Consider the following 21,639-nt stretch of genomic DNA (forward strand, 5'->3'; position numbering starts at 1 on the left):
ACATAGTTTGTTTACAGTATATACATTTGCTAATTGCTTTTCCTTACCAGATGATGGCAAGTAGAAAATTTATTTCAGATAAATGACACCTTATAATGTTTTAATAAAAACTTACATATGTTGTAGCAAGAGTTTTAAAAAATTAATTCATAAATTGGTACTATGTTGATAAATAGATTGCTTAGAGAACTTGATGTGTTTTAATTTCACATAATTCTTTATAGGAACATCAAGGGAAAGGCAGCCTTGCTTTTCTTTTTCAGAATTTACATAAAATAAAGTATACCTCATCACAAGTGATTGAGTTCTCACAAGGAAAAAAATTCCTTTTCTAGTTCTTTAATTTTGTATCTATATGAGGTGATGAATGTTCACTAAACTTAAATGTAATTATTTCCTGATGTCTTATATTTATGCATTTACACCTTAAACTTTAAAATCATGCCAGTTCATTAGTCACACTTTCTATGATTTGACTCTTAATTTATAGAAATAGCATGAGTAGCCATTTTGCTGTTCCAATTTGAACTGGAGTAGAAAGGTGGTCTTTTGTGCTGTGGTTTCATTGATCAAGGTACTATATGAAGCATCCCCTTGGGAACTTCTCTTGGCATTGAAGTGATTTCTTAACACTTTTGTTGAGTATTGAATGTACCTGTATTGATCCTTGTGTTGGGCAGATCCTTTTGTAACTTATCAGATAGTTATAAAAATTATAGCAGGAAATCAGAAATACCTACTTTTAAATGTTTTTGAGAGTTCATCATATTGCTAATCATAACTTGATCTCAGCACCCTTGTTTGTTTTAACCTTGTTCCTTATAGCCTTCAGATTCCCAGAATAAGTTGATTTCCTGGATCATTCTTTAGTCTTTATCTCTAATTCTGTGGCCTGTTCCTTTACCTTGGACATAAGTCTGTTTTCTTACATCCTTCCCTGTCTTTAGCCATTTCCTGTTTAATTATGTTCTGCACCTAACTTCAGCTATTATACTGAGCTTATCTGTGTTTTGATGCTTACTGTATGCTAATATTATACTTACATGGGCAGAATAAGTACTTTGGTATTTCCTAGAAATTTCTTAGTCTCAGTCCTTACTCAGAGCTCATCATTTGAGGAAGAGAAACCATCTTATTTCAGTTCTTACAAATTGAAATTAAACCTTACTGTATTTTTTCAGATTTACTAGAACACCATATATTTAGCTCCCAATGCTTAGAGACCAGGAGGGTCCTTCATACTTTAAATTTAAAGTCAAGAGTTTATATCCAGTTCTGCCCAGACAAGCCATAGTTCTGCTACAGAGGCCTCTTTTGGCCTCTCATGACTTCTGACCACAGAGGGTAATCCTTGCATAACTGGTTTTATCTCCTATCAGTTCATCATGTTGCTAATCATAACTTAGCACCCTTAACTTAAGGGTGGTGATCTCCCCACCCTTATTTGTTTTACCTTGTTCCTTACAGCCTTCTGATTCCCAAAATAAGTTGAATAAGCCAAGGATTCACTTTTACTTTCTTTACATTTATTTATTTATTTTTACTTTCTTTATATTTAAATTGTCAAAACTTTTATTTCATATTGAAGAGGAAGTTATTAAATATACACACTTGCTATATCTTGCCATGAAGGGGATTGCAGGTTGAGTTAAATAAGTAAAAACTAATAAACCTACTAAGAACTGAGACTGAATGAAAAGCGACAGGAGCCATATATAAATAAGAAAATGTGTAAGCATAGAAAAATTTTGACTTGTTAGATTTAAAGAACCCTTCAAAGAGAAGAGATTAAAGACAACTCAGAAAGTAGAATTGTGTTGGATGAAAAGGAAAAAGGATCATTATGAGTGGAGGGAAGTAGCACATATGAGCGGTCAACGTACACGATCCTTGTGAGGGACAGCAAACAGGTAAGAGTGGTTAGAACACTAGGGGCCTGTGTGGGATTTTGTATAGGAAGAGGCTGTAAAAGTACATAGTAAGCAACGTAAAATGCCCCAGAAGAATTTAAACTTCATTTTTCAGGCGTTAGGGAATCATTGAAAAGTATTGACACGGTCACATCTGTTCTAGGCACAATTCTAGTAGCTATGAGGAATTGGGCTGGAGAAGTGAGAGTAAAAATAGACAGTTGTTAGAGGCCTTTAGGTGTAGCCCAGGTGACGGATGATACTGACATTTTTCTGATTCATTTTCTTCTAGTTTATAATTCATAATCTTTTAATTTACCTTGGGAATTTAAATTTTAGGAGGTAGTACATTGATCTATTTTACAATGTTAGGACTATAATGAAAGGTTTGTGCAATCTAAACTTTGAGATTTGAACACTTAACATAATTTCTCCTGTCCAAGCTTTGCTGTGACCGTTGGATAAACTTTTAAATTCTATTGATCTTGTTCTTTTTTTATGTGTAAAAATTAAGATGATAATACCTGTCTTGCAGAACAGTTGTGAGAGTCAAAATCATAATATTTAGGTGCCAGACACAGTAAAACACTAACAGTTGGTGTTAGTTTCCCTTACTCTTTTTATTTTCCCATTTAAAGTTTCCTAAAATGGCTCTCATGGGGTTGAGTGGGATTATGTGGTAAATAGCTTTCAAAAGTTTGAATCCTAAAAAGCCAATCAGGATAGCTGCATTGCTCTTTGTTCTAGGCTTAATCAGTTTTAGAGGATCACAAGAGCCCCTGAAACAAAATGAACTTATGCATGACTGTATGGGCTGTTTCACCTTTTCTCAGACCACAAATGTATTAAAAATAGGGATTTTTCTGGGGCAATCCTGTGATTAAATTAGGTTTTGTATTAAGTAGTAGGGCTTTATAGTACATATAGTCAGAGATAGGTCTGATCCCCACTTAAGCATTTTCTGTTCTGAAAAAGACATTTTGCTTAGTGTTTCCACTTTGATGTCTCACGAGCATCTCAAATTTATACATCCGTTATAATACACTTGATTTTCTGCCCATGCCACCCCCCTCAAACTTGTTCTTTCCTAGATCTTTTCCATCTTATTCAATGATACCACCTTCTATCCAGTTTACTCATGCCAGAAACACAGGAGATATCCTTGCTTCTTTTCCGTAGCTCACTAATGTAATCTAACCCTGTTGATTCTCATTAGAAAATATTTATTCCTCCCCATATCCATGTTCACCACCTTAGTCTAACCTACTGTTTCTTAGATGGCTGTAGCAGTCTCTTAAGTGTAAAAGGACAGAAGTAAAATATTAGATCAAAGTGAAGTTGGGGGATTCAGGGCCACCACTTGGGACTGTGCCTGCTAGAGTGCCCAGATTGTCTATGTGTTGGACTGTATATTGCACTTCTTGCATAGCTCCTATATAAACTTTCCTAGCAACTCGCAAGGGCCTGTTAGTCTTGATAGGCACTGGCATCTCTGAACTTTGCTGTTAGAGTAGATATCCAGGTAGTAAAATAATTCTTTGGCTGTGGTCATCTCATTTATAGGGGACCAGTGAGTTGTCTTCTGTGGGAGCTGTGGGGTGTTCTAGATTCGAATCTACTCTTGGTGCCTTCCTTCCACACAAGGCTGGGACAAGGCTGTTTTATGTTTTATGGCAGTGGTGACTAACTTAGGCTCAGGATGTAAGAAGCTCTTGCTAAGGTAATGAGAGATATATGAGATGCTAGACATAATCTTAGTTTGTAACTCTGCCTTCAGTGGCTTTCTAGCATGCTTAGAATAAAATCCAAATTCCTTATCTTGGCTTGCAAAGCCAAATGTGATCTCACTTTATTTACCATTTTTCTCTGTTTGCTCTACTTTTCTTAGATCAAAGCTTTTGTACCGTTTTCTTAATGTTCCCTTCTTCCTACCTTTGATCTTGACATGGATAGATAGCTCCTTGTCCTTTAGATGGTTGCTTGAAAGTACCGTATCCTTAGAAAACTTCTTTACTACCAACTCATATTCTGCCACCTTAGGCTGTTTTTCATCACAAGGACTTATCTCTAATTATAAACTGTTCTGTCCAGGGTTTAGAGCAGTAATATCTGATAGATGGTAGGCATTCACATATTTGTTTACCAAGTTTGTCAATGTACTTTTTATTGACCTCAAGATCTCTGGGACTAGTGATACTACTGATGGGAATTTGGGTGGATGGTGTGAGAAGTCCTATATTTTTTAATAAGATGGTAAGAAATACACAGGTCATACGTGAATAAAATTTGTGAATATTTTAGAGCAAACTGCTTTGCTTCTCTTGAGTAAAAATAATGCTCTGTTTAATCTTTGTGAAATTAAATTGATTTGAAGGATGGACTAACATCTTGCATACTGAAATATTTTCTCTTTTATTTAGTCATTTCAGCAAAACTTAAAGAAAATAAAAAGAATTGGTTTGGGCCAAGTCCTTATGTGGAAGTCACAGTAGATGGACAGTCAAAGAAGACAGAAAAATGCAACAATACGAACAGTCCCAAATGGAAGCAGCCTCTTACAGTGTAGGTTTGAAAGTATTTTCTGTGGTATATTTTGTTTAATAGGTCAGCAGAAATGCAGCTTTTAGAAAGTTTTTCACTTTTTTTTTGTTCCTCCTCCCTCTTAATTTTACCCTTCTTGTTCTTTTAGTCTCGCTTCTCTTTAATTATTTGTTTTCCCAGTTTCTCCTTTTCATTGCATTCTCGTTTAGTTGTTGATGGTATCTCTGTTGCCACTAAATAGTAGCTGAGAGATCCCAGGGTTGCTGCTGCTGCTAAGTCACTTCAGTCGTGTCCGACTTTGTGCTACTCCATAGATGGCAGCCCACCAGGCTCCCCCGTCCCTGAGATTCTCCAGGCAAGAACACTGGAATGGGTTGCCATTTCCTTCTCCAGTGCATGAAAGTGAAAAGTGAAAGTGAAATCGCTCAGTCGTGTCCGACTCTTAGCGACCCCATGGACTGTAGCCTACCAGGCTCCTCCGCCCATGGGATTTTCCAGGCAAGAGTACTGGAGTGGGTTGTCATTGCCTTCTTCAGATCCCAGGGTTATGGGCCCAGAAATATTAGCAGCTCTTTCCTTAATTTAGGTTGTATATAGAGGGATATCAGGAACTCAATTCATTTTTTCTTATTTAATTTTTATTTTAAATTTTAGTTTTAAACAAAATTTAATTTTGTGTTTTTTTAAATTACAGTGCCCACACAAAACCTACCCACTTTTTTTTTCTTTAGAAAAATTATACATTTTGTTCTATCACCCTATTTTTATATTAAACATACATCCTTTTTTTTGAGTATGTACAGGTCTAACATCCCTAATATAACTATATAATACTGTTTAATATGGATGGACTGTGATTAATTTTACTAGTTCCCTAAACAATTGATTTCTAATGTGCTGTTAGACAGTGCAGTATACATTCCTGTGCATATGTCTCTGTGTTGGTGTTTTTATCTATCATTTAAATTCATAGACGTGGGATATAGCTCAATTTCAGCACTAATTGACAAAGCCCTAAATGTTGGTAAGAAAAGCATAATAGGTTGAAGGGAATTATAGGTTAATTTTTAAACTTTTTCTACTAAAATGGAAGAAAATGTATGATTTATCAACAAATAGATTTTAAAATAATACAGTATATTTTTAAAATAATACAGTATGTTATATATTAAAGCATAGTTCAAAATATAACCAGTTGTTATTTTATCAAATGTAGACAAATTGCTTTCATTCCCTAACATTTGAAATTGTTCATTTTTTTCTCATAGAAAAACAAACCTGTTACTAAAAATGTTTTATTTTTAAATGGTGAGATGAGACACCTGAATGATAAGCTCTTCTCTTCACATGATGCATGCCTCTGTGCACAACATTTCTAATAAATGACAAAACAAATTGGATATACCTACATTAATCTTTAACATGGATTTTTGAAGTTCTAGGGCATCTTTTACTTAACAATGATTTTGAACAAATAAATGAAACTTAAGAATTTTCCAAAAATCATCTTGACACCTATTTTCAGAAGTATCATTCTAATGTTTCTCATCTGTATTTATTTCAACATTAATGTTTCTTAGACTTCATTTTTAATTAGTGCCCCATTAGAGATTTGATCTAGATGAAAACAGTGTGTGAGTAACATTTTTTTAAAAACAAACCTTCAAAAGGCCACAGGCTCCAATAATGACTGGAGATATTTAATTGAGATGGACGTGAGTTTAAGCAAGCTCTAGGAGTTGGTGATAGACAGGGAGGCCTGGCATGCTATTCACAGGGTCACAAAGAGTCAGACACAGAATAATGGGCTGAATACTCATCTATTTTCTACCAACTGCTAACTGTGCTTACTATAAATATGCTTTCAGGCTCTTGAGCTGATAGCAACATGAACTTAGTGGTTTAGAAGTGAAGAAAAACTCTCCTTGTAGCCCTATATCGTAGTGCTCTTCAGCCTGTATATTTGGAGGGAAACACTTTTGAATTTTTAAGTTACAGGAGATTGGCCTGCAATTTTAACACAGCTTCCATTGTTAGGTAGCATGCTTTCCATACTTGTCTCAAGAATTGAACTGAAATAATCTGCCATCTTTGATGGCAGAGTTTATCTTTCAAAGTAAAATTTATTAACTTTTATTCCATCCCCATTATGATTACTCAGATGACTAACAGAGAAATGTTCTCTTAATATTTAATATATGTTCTGAAAGTAACCTGCAATTTCTGAAAGTTTTGAAAGAGAATAAATACATTGTACGAAAAAGGGGCAATGATTAGGTGAAAGTTTCTTAGTTTGGTTGCAGTATCTGCCACTGGGAGAAGGCAATGGCACCCCACTCCAGCACTCTTGCCTGGAAAATCCCATGGACGGAGGGGCCTGGTGGGCTGCAGTCCATGGGGTTGCGAAGAGTCGGACATGACTGAGCTACTTCCCTTGCACTTTTCACTTTCCTGCATTGGAGAAGGAAATGGCAACCCACTCCAGGGTTCTTGCCTGGAGAATCCCAGGGATGCGGGAGCCTGGTGGGCTGCCGTCTATGGGGTCGCACAGAGTCGGACACGACTGAAGCGACTTAGCAGCAGCAGCAGCAGCCACTGGGAATTCCTTGGTGGTCTAGTGATTAGGACTCTGCACTTCCACTGCAGGGGGCATGAGTTCTGTCCCTGGCCAAGAAAGTCTTACAGCCTTGAACCATAGGACTATCATAGGTTATATAGTGTTCTGTTTTTCTAATTGAAATAGTGTTTATACAGCTTATTGCAAATTCAAATTTCTATTCTGTATTGGCATTTAGCAAGGTATGGCCTTATTTGACAGTTGTCCTGGACACTTTGCCTCTAGCAGTGTGAAACATGGGATAATATAATCCTGAAATCCTTAAGTAGCTGACTGAGAACATTCTTAATACAAATTTTAATGACAGATTTTTGTTCAGATTACGGTCCATCACCAACTGGCTGTGTGATATTTGGCAATTTGCTTATTCTCTGAATATCAGCTTCTGTATGTGAAGATGAAGTGATATTCTCACCTCAGGGTTACTGTGAAGATTAAATGAAATAATCCTAAGCTCAGCACACTACCTGACATAAAATAAGAATTTAATTTTTCGTACAAATCACTTTTTTGTACTCAGTTCGTTTCAGTCTCTCAGTCGTGTCTGACTCTTTGTGACCCTGTGAATAGCATGCCAGGCCTCCCTGTCTATCACCAACTCCTAGAGCTTGCTTAAACTCACGTCCATCGCATTGGTGATGCCATCCAACCATCTCATCCTCTGTCGTCCCCTTCTCCTCCTGCCTTCAATCTTTCCCAGCATCAGGGTCCTTTCTAATGAGTCAGTTCTTTGCACCAGGTGGCCAAAGTATTGGAGCTTCAGCTTCAGCTTTTTGTACTACTAAAGTAAAATTATTTTTCAACAGTTTGTAGCATGATGAGCACTTTTACTTTTGTTGATAATACATACATGTAATCGTCCCTATAGGTCACCAGTGCGTGAAGATGACCGTGCAAACCTGTAGCATTCAGATATGTTTTTCATAAGATTATAGAATACAGGCAATATTGGTTGTAAACTATAAGATATGTGGTGATATTTAATTGTAATTTTAATTGTAATTTAATTGTGGTGATATTTTAATTAGAATTCCATTGTGATATTAAAGGAAATACTTTTTTCACCTTTTTTTTTTTTTCATTTGTAGTATTGTCACCCCTGTGAGTAAATTACATTTTCGTGTGTGGAGTCACCAGACACTGAAATCTGATGTTTTGTTGGGAACTGCTGGATTGGATATCTATGAAACATTAAAGTCAAACAATATGAAACGTATGTATGTGAAAATAAGAATAAGCTCAGCTTTTGTTATTTTGCAAGAAATTCATGTGCTAAATTTGGAGAAAATGACTGTTCACTATTTGTTTTTAAGTTTACATGGTTGTAACATTACTACAGAGATAAAGCTTGAACTCTTTAATGCATTCTTAATATCTGGTTTGGCCATTCATTTTGGATCCAGTATTTTAAATAAATATTATTTAAATTTATTTAAATACTAAATAAATAAATTTAGTAGATAGATATTTATTGAAGGCTGTACTCCATTATGGAAAAGAAATAGAGCAGAGATGATTTTATTTTAGATGGTTTTATTTATATGTGTATACCTCTCTTTTGATATCTCAGATCAGTTCAGTTCAGTCGCTCAGTCATGTCTGACTCTTTGCAACCCCAGGAATCGCAGCACGCCAGGCCTCCCTGTCCATCACCAGCACCCAGAGTTCACTCAGACTTAAGTCCATCGAGTCAGTGATGCCATCCAGCCATCTCATCCTCTGTCGTCCCCTTCTCCTCTTGGCCCCAATCCCTCCCAGCATCAGAGTCTTTTCCAATGAGTCAACTCTGCATGAGGTGGCCAAAGTACTGGAGTTTCAGCTTCAGTATCATTCCTTCCAAAGAAATCCCAGGGCTGATCTCCTTCAGAATGGACTGGTTGGATCTCCTTGCAGTCCAAGGGACTCTCAAGAGTCTTCTCCAACACCACAGTTCAAAAGCATCAATTCTTCGGCACTCAGCCCTCTTCACAGTCCAACTCTCACATCCATACATGACCACTGGAAAAACCATAGCCTTGACTAGACGGACCTTTGTTGGCAAAGTAATGTCTCTGCTTTTGAATATGCTATCTAGGTTGGTCATAACTTTCCTTCCAAGGAGTAAGCGTCTTTTAATTTCATGGCTGCAGTCACCATCTGCAGTGATTTTGGAGCCCCCGAAAATAAAGTCTGACACTGTTTCCACTGTTGCCCCATCTATTTCCCATGAAGTGATGGGACCAGATGCCATGATCTTTGTTTTCTATAGATACATAAAAACTTGCAACATACTTATTTTAATTAATATATCATGATTTTAAAACAGACTTTTAATCCCTTGAGTATCTAAAGCATACTTCTAAGAATTTTATTTCTCATTTAGGATTTATAAGAAAAAAATTCATTCTTAAATTATGTTTTCACTCCATATAATTCAGACATACCTTGCTGAGTAGTCTTAGTTGTCCTGATGGCTCATTTTGAAGAAGAGAATGAATATAATAAGTGAGATGATTGAGCTATTTAGTGTTTTTGTTTGTTGTTTCGTTACTAAGCTATGTCCAACTCTCTTGTGATTCCATGGACTATAGCCTGCTTGGCTCCTCTCTCCATGGGATTTCCCAGGAAAGAATACTGGAGTAAGTTGCCATTTCCTTTTCCAGGGGATCTTCTCAATGCAGGGATCAAACTCACGTCTACTGCATTGGCAGGCGGATTCTTTACCACTCACTGAGCCACTTGAGAAGCCCCATTTAGTATCTTACATTGTGGATATTAAGCACTAGGAAATTTTGTTCTATTTTTTAAAATGTTTTTGGCATGAAAAGGCCTGAAACCTTGGGTGAAGTGTATTAAAACAATATGTCTACATATAAATATAAATTTTCTGACAGTTATGTTTTTAACAGTTATGACTTAAAAAAAAAAGTGACTATTTTCTGTAATTTTATTCTCTTCCAGTTGAGGAAGTAGTTGTGACTTTACAGCTTGTAGGTGACAAAGAACCAGCAGAGACAATAGGAGATTTGTCAGTCTGTCTTGATGGGCTGCAACTAGAGTCTGAAGTTGTTGCCAATGGTGAAACTACATGTTCAGAAAGTAAGTAATCACTTAAAAAAAAAATTCATTTTTATTTATTTGGCTGTGCTGAGTACCAGCTGTAGCACACAGGATCTTCCATCTTCATTGTGGCATGCAGGATCTTTAGTTGTAGCATATGGGATCTAGTTCCCCTAACTAGCGATTGAACCCAGGCCCCCTGCATTGGGAGCACAGAGTCTTAGCCACTGGACCACCAGGGAAATATATAGGGTCTTTTCTTCTTAAACTAGCGACTGTAAAGTATGTTGTAATTATTGCCATTCTTTTCCACATAAAGAAATTATTTTATTTCCATTTTATAAAGAGACATTTTTCATTTTAAACTTTTAGTACATTGTTTCTATTAGGAACTAAGAGTTGAAAAGCTAGCCAAATAAAAGCCAAATCATTGTTGTCTCTGAGAGTGATAAATTGATTTATAAAGTAGCCATTCTGTAGGCCAACAGTGGCAGTTAATATGGCACATTTGATGCTACACCTTCTCCAGTGCCGGTGGCAGACATAGTTTACTGTCTGTAGCAGTGTCGGATTTAGTTTAAATTTGACTCTGAATCCTTAGTACTCTACCAGACAGGCCAGTACAAGCTGGCATCGTTAGCCATTCCTCTTCCCTTTTTGTAGGCTACATTTACTGAGCTGTCTTTGAGTTATAATAATGACAAAACCATTTTTGTGATTTGTTTTATGTTGATGTATTTTACAGTTTATGGTTTACTAGTGTTAAAGGGAATAAATATGAGATGTAGCATGCTTAATAAAACCACCTCTCAGTGGATTTCCTTTAGATATTTTCATCCCTTATTTGCTAATAAGTGTATTTTCACCTGGAACACAGATTTTCAAGACAAAGCACAGGTTAATGGTCTGGGTTAGTCTGACAGATCTCTCTGTTTACCTAGAAACTGTATTATGGAGCATTTTGCAGTGATCAGGTGCTGTTATACTTCTGTTTCTACTTTGGAAGACTTCCTACTGCCTTTCTAATTCATGACCTTTTTTTAATAGCAGAACCTTCAGGGTAGTCCTGGTTATATCTTCCATATTGGTTCTTTGGGGTTAATGAGGGTAGAAAGAAATTTCTGAATTGGTTATACTGGTTCAGAGTTGACACGTTCATATAGATGGAATCATAACAATAGGTAGTCTTTGTGTCAGGCTTCTTTCACTTAGCATAGATAATGTCATTTCAGGTTTATCAGTGATGTAGAATGTTTCAGTAGTCTGTTGCTTTTTATTACTGCATAGTTTTAAATTGCACAGATGTACCACATTTTATCTATCCACCTGTACCATTTTTTAAAATAAAATCTTGAGACACTTGCCCACCTTGCTGAGTATGATATAGTAATAATATAGTGGTGACTTAGCATCTTTTTAATGAAGTAATCCATTACTTCATTGGAGTAGTATAGTGATGATTTCACTCTTTGAAAGTTGGGACTGTATTCAGGGACTGTTGTTCTTTAACTCAGTGGACCTAGGCTGTTAAACTTGTTCTTTTTGCATTTCATAGTTTTTTAAACTTCTCTGTATACTACTTTTGCTGCAGTCTGTGCCTACCTATAGTACTCTCCCTCTGTATCACAGTTCCTTACTGAATCCTAAGGATATTTCATGAATAAAACTTGAAGAAAGTATGACTGTTGTAGCATTTGTTTTGGCCACTTTGAGACCCATTTGTGCCTTTTCTATTCTTGAAGCTATTTTCAGGGCCTTTGCGTAAGAAAATTATTACTGATTTTTCTATTTTCAAAATCTTCTCATTATCCTGCACTTTTAGAGGGAGGTAATTGGAATACAAAAGATGACTAAAATACATTTGAATTAGAATCAAGCAAATGGGGACTTCTCTGGTGGTTCATTGGCTAATACTCCACACTCCCAGTAGAGGAGGCCCCGGGTTCCATCCTTGGTCAGGGAACTAGATCCCACATACCACAGGGCAACAAAGCCACAACTAAGAGTTCGTATGCCACAACTAGAGATCCTGTATGCCACAATGAAAATCTTCAAAGTTCCCGTGTACTGCAACTAAGACCTGGTGCAGCTAACTAGCTAGCTAAATAAGTAAGTAAGTAAATAAGACATTTAGGCAGAAGTAGCACGTGAGTAATATACCTTGACTCATTACCATCTCTTATACAAAACAATCATTTGCACACAGACAAAAAATAATCATTTGCTCAATTTTGATAAAACTTCTCAGTCATGTGAACATTTATCTTATTTTCCTTTTAAATATCATGTTGGACTTTAACTCCATTCCAGCATGTTCTTTACTACATGCATGCTCAGTCTCTTCAGTCATCTCCAATGCGTCACGACATCATAGACCGTAGCCTGCCAGGCTCCTCTGTCCGTGGGATTTTCCTGGCAAGAATACTGGAATGGGTTGCCGTGCTCTCCTCCAGGATTATCTTCCCAACCCAGGAATCGAACCCAATCTTTGTTACTAGAAAGATACAATGAAGGGTTTTGTTTACAAAGCATCTTTAGGTAAAAGGTACGTACGACTTCTTGAAATTCATTTTCTGTCTAACTTTTAATGTTGTTAAAGGTGCTTCACAGAATGATGATGGCTCCAGGCCCAAGGATGAAACAAGGTAAGAGTTCACTTATTACATATCATAGAATGCAGAAAGAAACAAGGCAGAATGAATACATTTCATTTTTGTCAAAACTTCAAGTTCAAATTGATATAAAAATGTGTCAAATTTTAGAGCTCTAGGTAAGAAAGGAAATATTCATGGAAAATTCAAGAGCCTTAGCTTATATGACTGCAGTTCTATAATGTAGGCCAGAGGTACCCAAACGCTAATAGTTCTTCAGCTTATAGAAAGTGAATATATTGTCACTTTCCCAAAGGTAGGGAAGTTTAGAATCCTAAGGTCATTGTTGGACTGTTTCCTTTTCCAGGAAAGCCGGGCTCTAATTTTCTCACTGTGATTAAAGATAGAAAAGGTTTTAAAAATTAATAACTCTCTCGGTAGACCAGAAGACATCCTATGTTTTTGTGTTTCTTTTTAGTTTTATTTTTTTCTTAAGTTTTTTTTTGAAGTCATGAAATGTCCCTCATAAAGATGTTTTAATATTTCAGTGTTCTTTGGTCCTCTTTTGCATAATAAACCCATACTTTTACATTAGCGAGAATGTGATACAATTGTGTAGTGTGTTAAAAGGTTGTGTTATGCCACTCTATTTCATTTTTGTGAATCTTTCTTAAAATACTTTATGAAACCACTCTAGACAGCTGTAAATTTCTTGCAAAGGCATTGCTAGAGCCCTGGCTTCATGCTATTTATTCATTTAATGCTTTATGTTTTCCCAAGTGAATCATTGTCACAAATAACCTGAGGGACAATGTCTTCTGGGTTTATGAGATTGCCAGACTGATCTTTGAGCATGTCTTTGTGTTAAGCATGAATTCCTTTGCATTAGCGTTTTCCAGTGAGCATGCCTCTTGGATGATGGGTTTGAAAAACATTTTGTAAACTGTCACATGCTGTTTAAATGTTGCTCTACAGGAATCATGGCAGTGAACCCTTTGCTTTTGTTTGCTGACTTCATCACTTGGGCATGTGTCCAGTGAAAAAGGCAAAAACCTCCCCGCCAGACATTTAAGAAGTTTACTAAACAGCTTTAGGTTTTTCTACTTTTTTGTTTAAATCAAGCACTACATGTATCATCAACATAGTTCTGATGGTCTCCTTTCCCCCATAGCATGTCTGGATATTTTGTATTTCTCAGTCTTGTCTTCTGTCTCTTTTATGAATTACCGAGGTGACTGATGCTTAATGTTCAAGATTTTGTTTTTCAAAGTGCCTTCCTGACTGTTAATCATTGATTTGCATATTATAACCTTAGATTGTATTAGCATCTGGGTTCTCAGGAATCTTTATCTTGTTCATAAACATCTAAACTTACATATACTAATAGATCAGGTAAATATGTATGGTGAGATAAACAGACTTGTAAGACAAGCAAAGAGCAAAGCCATGGTAGCACTTAATTTGTAGCTAATTGCTTTTCAAATATAATGGTGATGAGTTCACACTGACAACTTTGTATAGTATATTGTTGTTGTTCAGTCATTCAGTTGTGTTCAACTCTTTGTGACCCCATGGACTGCAGCATGCCAGGCTTCTCTGGCCTTCACTGTCTCTCAGAGTTTGCTCAAGCTCATGTCCATTGAGTTGGTGATGCCATTCAACCATCTCTTTGTCCCCTTCTCATGCCCTCAATCTTTCCAGCATCAGAGTCTTTTTCCAGTAAGTCAGCTCTTCACATCAGGTGGCCAAAGTATTGCAGTTTCAGCTTCAGCATCAGTCCTTCCAATGAATATCAGGGTTGATTTCCTTTAGGATTGACTGATTGGCTCTCCTCTCAGTCCAAGGGACTCTCAAGAATCTTCTCCAGCACCACAGTTCGAAAGCATCAATTCTTTGGTGCTCAGCCTTCTTTATGGTGAAATTCTCACATCCATACATGACTACTGGAAAAACCGTAGCTTTGACTATACAGAACTTTGTCACTAAAGTAATGTCTCTGCTTTTTAATATGCTGTCTACGTTTATCATAGCTTTTCTTCCAGGGAACAAATGTCTTTTAATTTCATGGCTCCAGTCACCATCTGTAGTGATTTTGGAGACCAAGAAAATAAAGTCTGTCACTGTTTCTGCTGTTTCCCCATCTGTTTGCTATGAAGTGATGGGACCGATGCCATGATCTTAGTTTTATGAATGTTGAGTTTTGAGCCAACTTTTTCACTCTCTTTCACCTTCTTCAAGAGGCCCTTTAGTTCCTCTTCACTGTCTGCCATAAGGGTGATGTCATCTACATATCTGAGGTTACTGATACTTCTCCCAGCAATCTTGATTCCAGCTTGTGCTTTATCCAGCCCAGCATTTCACTTGATGTATATAAGTTATATATATATATAAGTTAAATAAGCAGGGTGACAATATACAGCCTTGATGTACTACTTTACCAATTTTGAACCAGTCTGTGGTTCCATGTCCAGTTCAAATTGATGCTTCTTGACCTCCATACAGATTTCTCAGGAGGCAGGTAAGGTGGTCTGGTATTACCATCTCGTTAGGAATTTTCCAGTTTGTTGTGATCCACACAGTCAGAGACTTTAGCATAGTCAGTGAAGCAGAATTAGATGTTTTTCTGGAATTCCCTTGCTTTTCCCATGATCCAGTGGGTGTTGGCAATTTGATCTCTGGTTCCTCTGCCTTTTCAAAATCCAGCTTGTATATCTGGAAGTTCTTGGTTCATGTATTGTTGAAACCTAGCTTGAAGGATTTTGAGCATTACCTTGCTAGCGTGTGAAATGAATGCAGTTGTGCAGTAGTTTGAACATTCTTTGGTGTTGCCCTTCTTTGGGATTGGAAGGAAAACTGACCTTTTTCAGTCCTGTGGCCACAGCTGAGCTTTCCAAATTTGCTGATAGAGTGCGTGCAGCACTTTAACAGTGTCATCTTTTAGTTTCAAATAGCTTAGCTGGAATTCCATCACATCTACCAGCTTTGTTCATAGTGATGCTTCCTAAGGCCCACTTGACTTCGCATTCCAGGATGTCTGTCTCTAGGTGAGCTATCACACCATCTTGGTTTTCCTGGTCATTAAAACTTTTTTGTGTACTTCTGGCTTGTGCTTCTGTTAGGTCCATACCACTTCTGTCCTTTATTGTGCCCATCTTTGCTTGAAATGTTCCCTTGGTATCTCTAATTTTCTTGAAAAGTTCTCTAGTCTTTCCCATTCTATTATTTTCCTTTATTTCTTTGCACTGATCACTGAGGAAGGCTTTCTTATCTCTCCTTGCTATTCTTTGAACTCTGCATTCAGATGGGTGTATTTTTCCTTTTCTGCTTTGCCTTTAGCTTCTCTTCTTTTCTCAGCTATTTGTAAGGTCTCCTCAAACAAACATTTTGCCTTTTTGCATTTCTTTTTCTTGGTGAGATGGTCTTGATCACTGCTTCCTGTTCAATGTCACGAACCTCTGTCTGTAGTTCTTCAGGTACTATATCAGATTTACTCCCATGAATCTATTTGTTATTCCCAGTGTATAATCATAAGGGAGTTGATTTAGGTCATACTTGAATGGTCTAGTGGTTTTCCCTATTTTCTTCAATTTAAGTCTGAATTTTGCAATAAGGCTTTCATGATCTGAGCCACAGTCAGCTACCAGTCTTGTTTTGCTGACTGTATAGAGCTTCTCCATCTTTGGCTGCAAAAAATATGATCAGTCTGCTTTTGGTATTGACCATCTGGTGATGTCCACATGTAGAGTCATCTCTTGTGTTGTTGAAAGAGGTTGTTTGCTCTGACTAGTGCATTCTCTTGGCAAAACGCCGTTAGCCTTTGCCTTGCTTCATTTTGTACTCTAAGGCCAAATTTGCTTGTTACTCCAGGTGTCTCTTAAGTTCCTATTTTAGCATTCCACTACCCTATAATAAAAAGGATGTCTTTTTTTGGTGTGTGTTCTGTAAAGTCTTGTAGGTCTTCATAGAACCGTTCAACTTCTTTGGCATTAGTGGTTGGGGCATAGACTTGGATTACTCTGTTATTGAATGGTTTGTCTTGAAAACGAACCAAGATTGTTCTGTCGTTTCAGAGATTACACTCAAGTACTGCATTTTGAACTCTTTTGTTGACTGTGAAGGCTACTTCATTTCTTCTAAGGGATTCTTGCCCACATTAGTAGATACAACGGTCATCCGAATTAAATTCACCCATTCCCATCTTAAAGTAGTGTAGAGAGGCAATACTCAGAGTCTCAAAAAGGTGTACAACTCGAAAGGAGTTTAAAACTCATCACCTAGGGGAAGGGAAGCAGTGTCAGAGCTGACTCTTGCTGCATTCTTCATGTTCTGAGGTTGCTTGGTCTTCCTGCAGGCAGTCAGCACCAATTAAGTGCTGACTGCCTGTTACTGAGCTTTTCTGTTCATTCAGAATAACCATTTGAGGAATGCCCACAGCAGTATGTGTCATGCCCTACTGTTCACACAGATCATCTGGAGATCTTGTTAAAATGCTCTCTCTTATATAGTGCATCAGGAGTGAAGTCCAAGATTGTATGTTTCTAACAGGCTCCTGTGAACTGTGCTTGCCTCTGGTCCAAATATCATTCTTTGATTTCTGGGGACCATAATGTGAAGATGATTTAATACATGGTACTGCCTCTGTTTTGGTTTCTTGAATCTATTAAATTTTATTCAGGATTGCCACAAGGTCCAGGGTATGAATTAGTGCAGTGTAGTGGTTTCCACTTACCAGGTAGTAGGTTATCAGAGCTTCAGCTGAATTATCTCCAAACTAGCTAATTCATGCTCTGCCTTGTAATCAATGATTCCCCTGGGAAAAGGAATTGGCTCTATTTAACTAACAGTAGTAACTTTGTATGGCACCCCACTCCAGTGTTCTTGCCTGGAGAATCCGAGGGACGGGGGAGCCTGGTGGGCTGCCGTCTATGGGGTCACACAGAGTCGGACACTGAAGCGACTTAGCAGTAGCAACAGCAGTAACTTTGTATCTGACATTCCTGTTCGTGTTCTCCCCCCTTTCTTTCTCTCCAACTGAAGACATTGCTCTGAAGAAATGATAGTTCCTTTAAAAAAAAGTTTGTGTTAGTATTCTGTATTGGTGTTTTTCTTTCTGGCTTATTTCACTGTGTATAATAGGCTCCAATTTCATCCACCTCATTAGAACTGATTCAAATGTATTCTTTTTAATGGCTGAGTAATACTCCATTGTGTATATGTACCACAGCTTTCTTATCCATTCATCTGTTGATGGACATCTAGGTTGCTTCCATGTCCTGGCTATTATAAACAGTGCTGCGATGAACATTGGGGTACACGTGTCTCTTTCCCTTCTGGTTTCCTCAGTATGTATGCCCAGCAGTGGGATTGCTGGATCATAAGGCAGTTCTATTTCCAGTTTTTTAAGGAATCTCCACACTGTTCTCCATAGTGGCTGTACTAGTTTGCATTCCCACCAATGGTAACAATAACCCTGTATACGAGACAGCAAAAGAGACACTGATGTATAGAACAGTCTTTTGGACTCTGTGGGAGAATGGCATTGAAATACATATAATATCATATATGGAACGAGTCGCCAGTCCAGGTTCGATGCACGATACTGGATGCTTGGGGCTGGTGCACTGGGATGACCCAGAGGGATGGTATGGGGAGGGAGGAGGGAGGAGGGTTCAGGATGGGGAACACATGTATACCTGTGGTGGATTCATTTCAATATTTGGCAAAACCAATACAATATTGTAAAGTTTAAAAATAAAATTAAATTAAAAAGTCTGTGGACACCTCTGTTCTAGATCACTTGGAACATTTTGTACACCATTTTCTGGGGTAGAAGGAGAGCACCTAGCTCTTGGAAGTAAGTGTACTTCCTTCTCCTGCTGTGGAACAGTCAGCCTTGTCCCAGACCTAAATATTAAAGAGCTAATGAAAACCAAGAAAATGATGACAAAGTTATCTGTGGTTGTGATAAAATAGTGCCCTTTCTGAAGAGTTATTTGAAATCTTAACCAGCATACCTTACAGTTCTGAATCAGTTCAGTTCAGTCGCTCAGTCGTGTCCGACTCTTTGCGACCCCAGGAATCGCAGCACGCCAGGCCTCCCTGTCCATCACCAACTCCCAGAGTTCACTCAGACTTACGTCCATCGTGTCAGTGATGCCATCCAGCCATCTCATCCTCTGTTGTCCCCTTCTCCTCCTGCCCCCAATCCCTCCCAGCATCAGTCTTTTCCAATGAGTCAACTCTTTGCATGAGGTGGCCAAAGTACTGGAGTTTCAGCTTTAGCATCATTCCTTCCAAAGAAATCCCAGGGCTGATCTCCTTCAGAATGGACTGGTTGGATCTCCTTGCAGTCCAAGGGACTCTCAAGAGTCTTCTCCAACACCACAGTTCAAAAGCATCAATTCTTCGGCACTCAGCCCTCTTCACAGTCCAACTCTCACATCCATACATGACCACTGGAAAAACCATAGCCTTGACTAGACGGACCTTTGTTGGCAAAGTAATGTCCCTGCTTTTCAATATGCTATCTAGGTTGGTCATAGCTTTCCTTCCAAGGAGTAAGCGTCTTTTAATTTCATGGCTGCAGTCACCATCTGCAGTGATTTTGGAGCCCAAGAAAATAAAATCTGACACTGTTTCCACTGTTTCCCCATCTATTTGCCATGAAATGATGGGACCAGATGCCATGATCTTCGTTTTCTGAATGTTGAGCTTTAAGCCAACTTTTTCACTTTCCTCTTTCACTTTCATCAAGAGGCTTTTTAATTCCTCTTCACTTTCTGCCTTAAGGGTGGTATCATCTGCATATCTGAGGTTATCGATATTTCTCCCGGCAGTCTTGATTCCAGCTTGTGTTTCTTCCAGCCCAGCATTTCTCATGATGTACTCTACATATAAGTTAAATAAGCAGGGTGATAATATACAGTCTTGACGTACTCCCTTTCCTATTTGGAACCAGTCTGTTGTTCCATGTCCAGTTCTAACTGTTGCTTCCTGACCTACATACAGATTTCTCAAGAGGCAGGTCAGGTGGTCTGGTATTCCCATCTCTTTCAGAATTTTCCACAGTTTATTGTGATCCACACAGTCAGAGGCTTTGGCATAGTCAATAAAGCAGAAGCAGATGTTTTTCTGGAACTCTCTTGCTTTTTCGATGATCCAGCGGATGTTGGCAATTTGATCTCTGATTCCTCTGCCTTTTTAAAACCAGCTTAAACATCAGGAAGTTCAGGGTTCACTTATTGCTGAAGCCTGGCTTGGAGAATTTTGAGTATTACTTTACTAGCATGTGAGATGAGTGCAATTGTGTGGTAGTTTGAGCATTCTTTGGCATTGCCTTTCTTTGGGATCGGAATAGTCCCAACTATTTCTGTACCCTTGAGTAACTCCTTACTCTCTTTCTAGATGTGCTCTGAGAAGCTGTATATACATCTGCCATAAGAGCTGTTTATGTATTTGGTAGGGCTGGCCAGAAATTAGGAAGCTTTTCTCAAGCTCCTAAAAGTTGTGGTCCTCCTGTTGGTTTTCTGTTAAATTTAAAGAGCATTCTTATTCCCTTCCCTGCCTTTTTACCCAGAGCAAACGCAAGTGGATCAGATGACCCTGAGGATACAGGGTCTGGTGAAAATAGGAGGATCAATGGGAATAATTCTCCATCACTCTCAAATGGCGGTTTTAAACCTTCTAGGCCTCCAAGACCTTCACGACCACCTCCACCTACCCCCCGTAGACCAGGTGTGTATTCCAGCCGTATACTAGAGATATAGATCTCAGTACTGTTTATTATAAAATTCTATTTGGGAATTGATCCTCAGATAAGTGTTAAGAGACACTGGTAGGTTGATTTTCAAGCTGAATTTTTACATTTAAGTTTTTGGCCAAGAATAGTCTTTCTATAGTTAATTAAGATATGGCCTGTTCCCTAAGTTTTTCCACCAGGGTTGAGGCAGATGCTCTGCTAAGAATGAAAATCATGTGTGTGCTGTGAGTTCCCTGGTGGCCTAGTAGTTAGGATTCGGGGCTTTCACTGTTGTGGCCTGGGTTTAGGAAACTGAGATTCTAAGTGTGCCCCAAAGCAGGAGGGGGGCAGAAATCACACGTGTGCTATAAAAAGTATAGGCAGTACAGATAAGATTGTACCTTTCTCTGTGTGTGTGTACCTGTGTTGACATAAGCATTTCATAGAGTCAAGGATCTGTTTGCTTATTCTTATTATATGCTTTTAAAAAAGACAATCAGTAATTGGCAAATAACTTAACAATGGTAAATGATACTTGGATTTTTAAAGCAAAAATCATGCAAGTCAACATTTCATGTAGTAAAAATAGAAACATCTATAGTTAGATGTTAAAAATAGAAACATCTATCGTCTACCTTTTTATTTAAAATTCTATCCTGATTTTAAATTTCTAAAAATTGTTTTTCTGTTTTCCTCAAATCTGAAAGCATCTGTCAATGGCTCACCATCTACCACTTCTGAAAGTGATGGCTCTAGCACAGGCTCTCTGCCACCAACGAATACAAATTCAAGTACATCTGAAGGAGCAGCATCTGGATTAATCATTCCTCTTACTATATCTGGAGGTGCAGGCCCTAGACCATTAAATCCTGTACCTCAAGCTCCCCTCCCACCTGGGTGAGTAATTGTTTTTGGTTAACGTTTTCTTTAGGCTTCTGCATAGACTTACTAATAAGGAAAATAGTACTGAATTCCATTCTTTTAAAAAAAATATCACTGTGGTTATGCATGTGTGTTGGCAAGTCTAGAGTCAAACTGAACAAAATAGCTTGCCATATTTGAAATTACTCCCTCATTTTAAAGCCAACTGGAAGCAAAAAAAAATTTTTTTAAAGAAGGACTGAGCCTTAGGAACTTACCAAGGCCAAGTAATAAAATAGTTGCCTAATTCAGGTTGCCTTTTCTTTGAAGGGAAAATATCAC

The 21,639-nt window shown here is 37.9% G+C and overlaps 1 protein-coding gene across 9 annotated transcripts in view; it reads left to right on the forward strand.

Annotated features, from left to right (window-relative positions):
• Positions 1-21,639, forward strand: part of ITCH (itchy E3 ubiquitin protein ligase) — a 101,561-nt gene that overhangs the window by 37,223 nt on the left and 42,699 nt on the right. For all 9 annotated transcript variants that reach the window (XM_055544817.1, XM_055544812.1, XM_055544815.1 and 6 more), the window contains 6 exons: positions 4,331-4,472; positions 8,157-8,281; positions 10,009-10,146; positions 12,707-12,752; positions 20,275-20,432; positions 21,144-21,333. In XM_055544817.1, the coding sequence (XP_055400792.1) occupies positions 4,331-4,472; positions 8,157-8,281; positions 10,009-10,146; positions 12,707-12,752; positions 20,275-20,432; positions 21,144-21,333 (799 nt within the window). The remainder of the gene's footprint in view (positions 1-4,330; positions 4,473-8,156; positions 8,282-10,008; positions 10,147-12,706; positions 12,753-20,274; positions 20,433-21,143; positions 21,334-21,639) is intronic.

This window comes from Bubalus kerabau, chromosome 13 (assembly GCF_029407905.1).
Source record: "Bubalus kerabau isolate K-KA32 ecotype Philippines breed swamp buffalo chromosome 13, PCC_UOA_SB_1v2, whole genome shotgun sequence".
Classification (NCBI taxonomy): domain Eukaryota; kingdom Metazoa; phylum Chordata; class Mammalia; order Artiodactyla; family Bovidae; genus Bubalus; species Bubalus kerabau.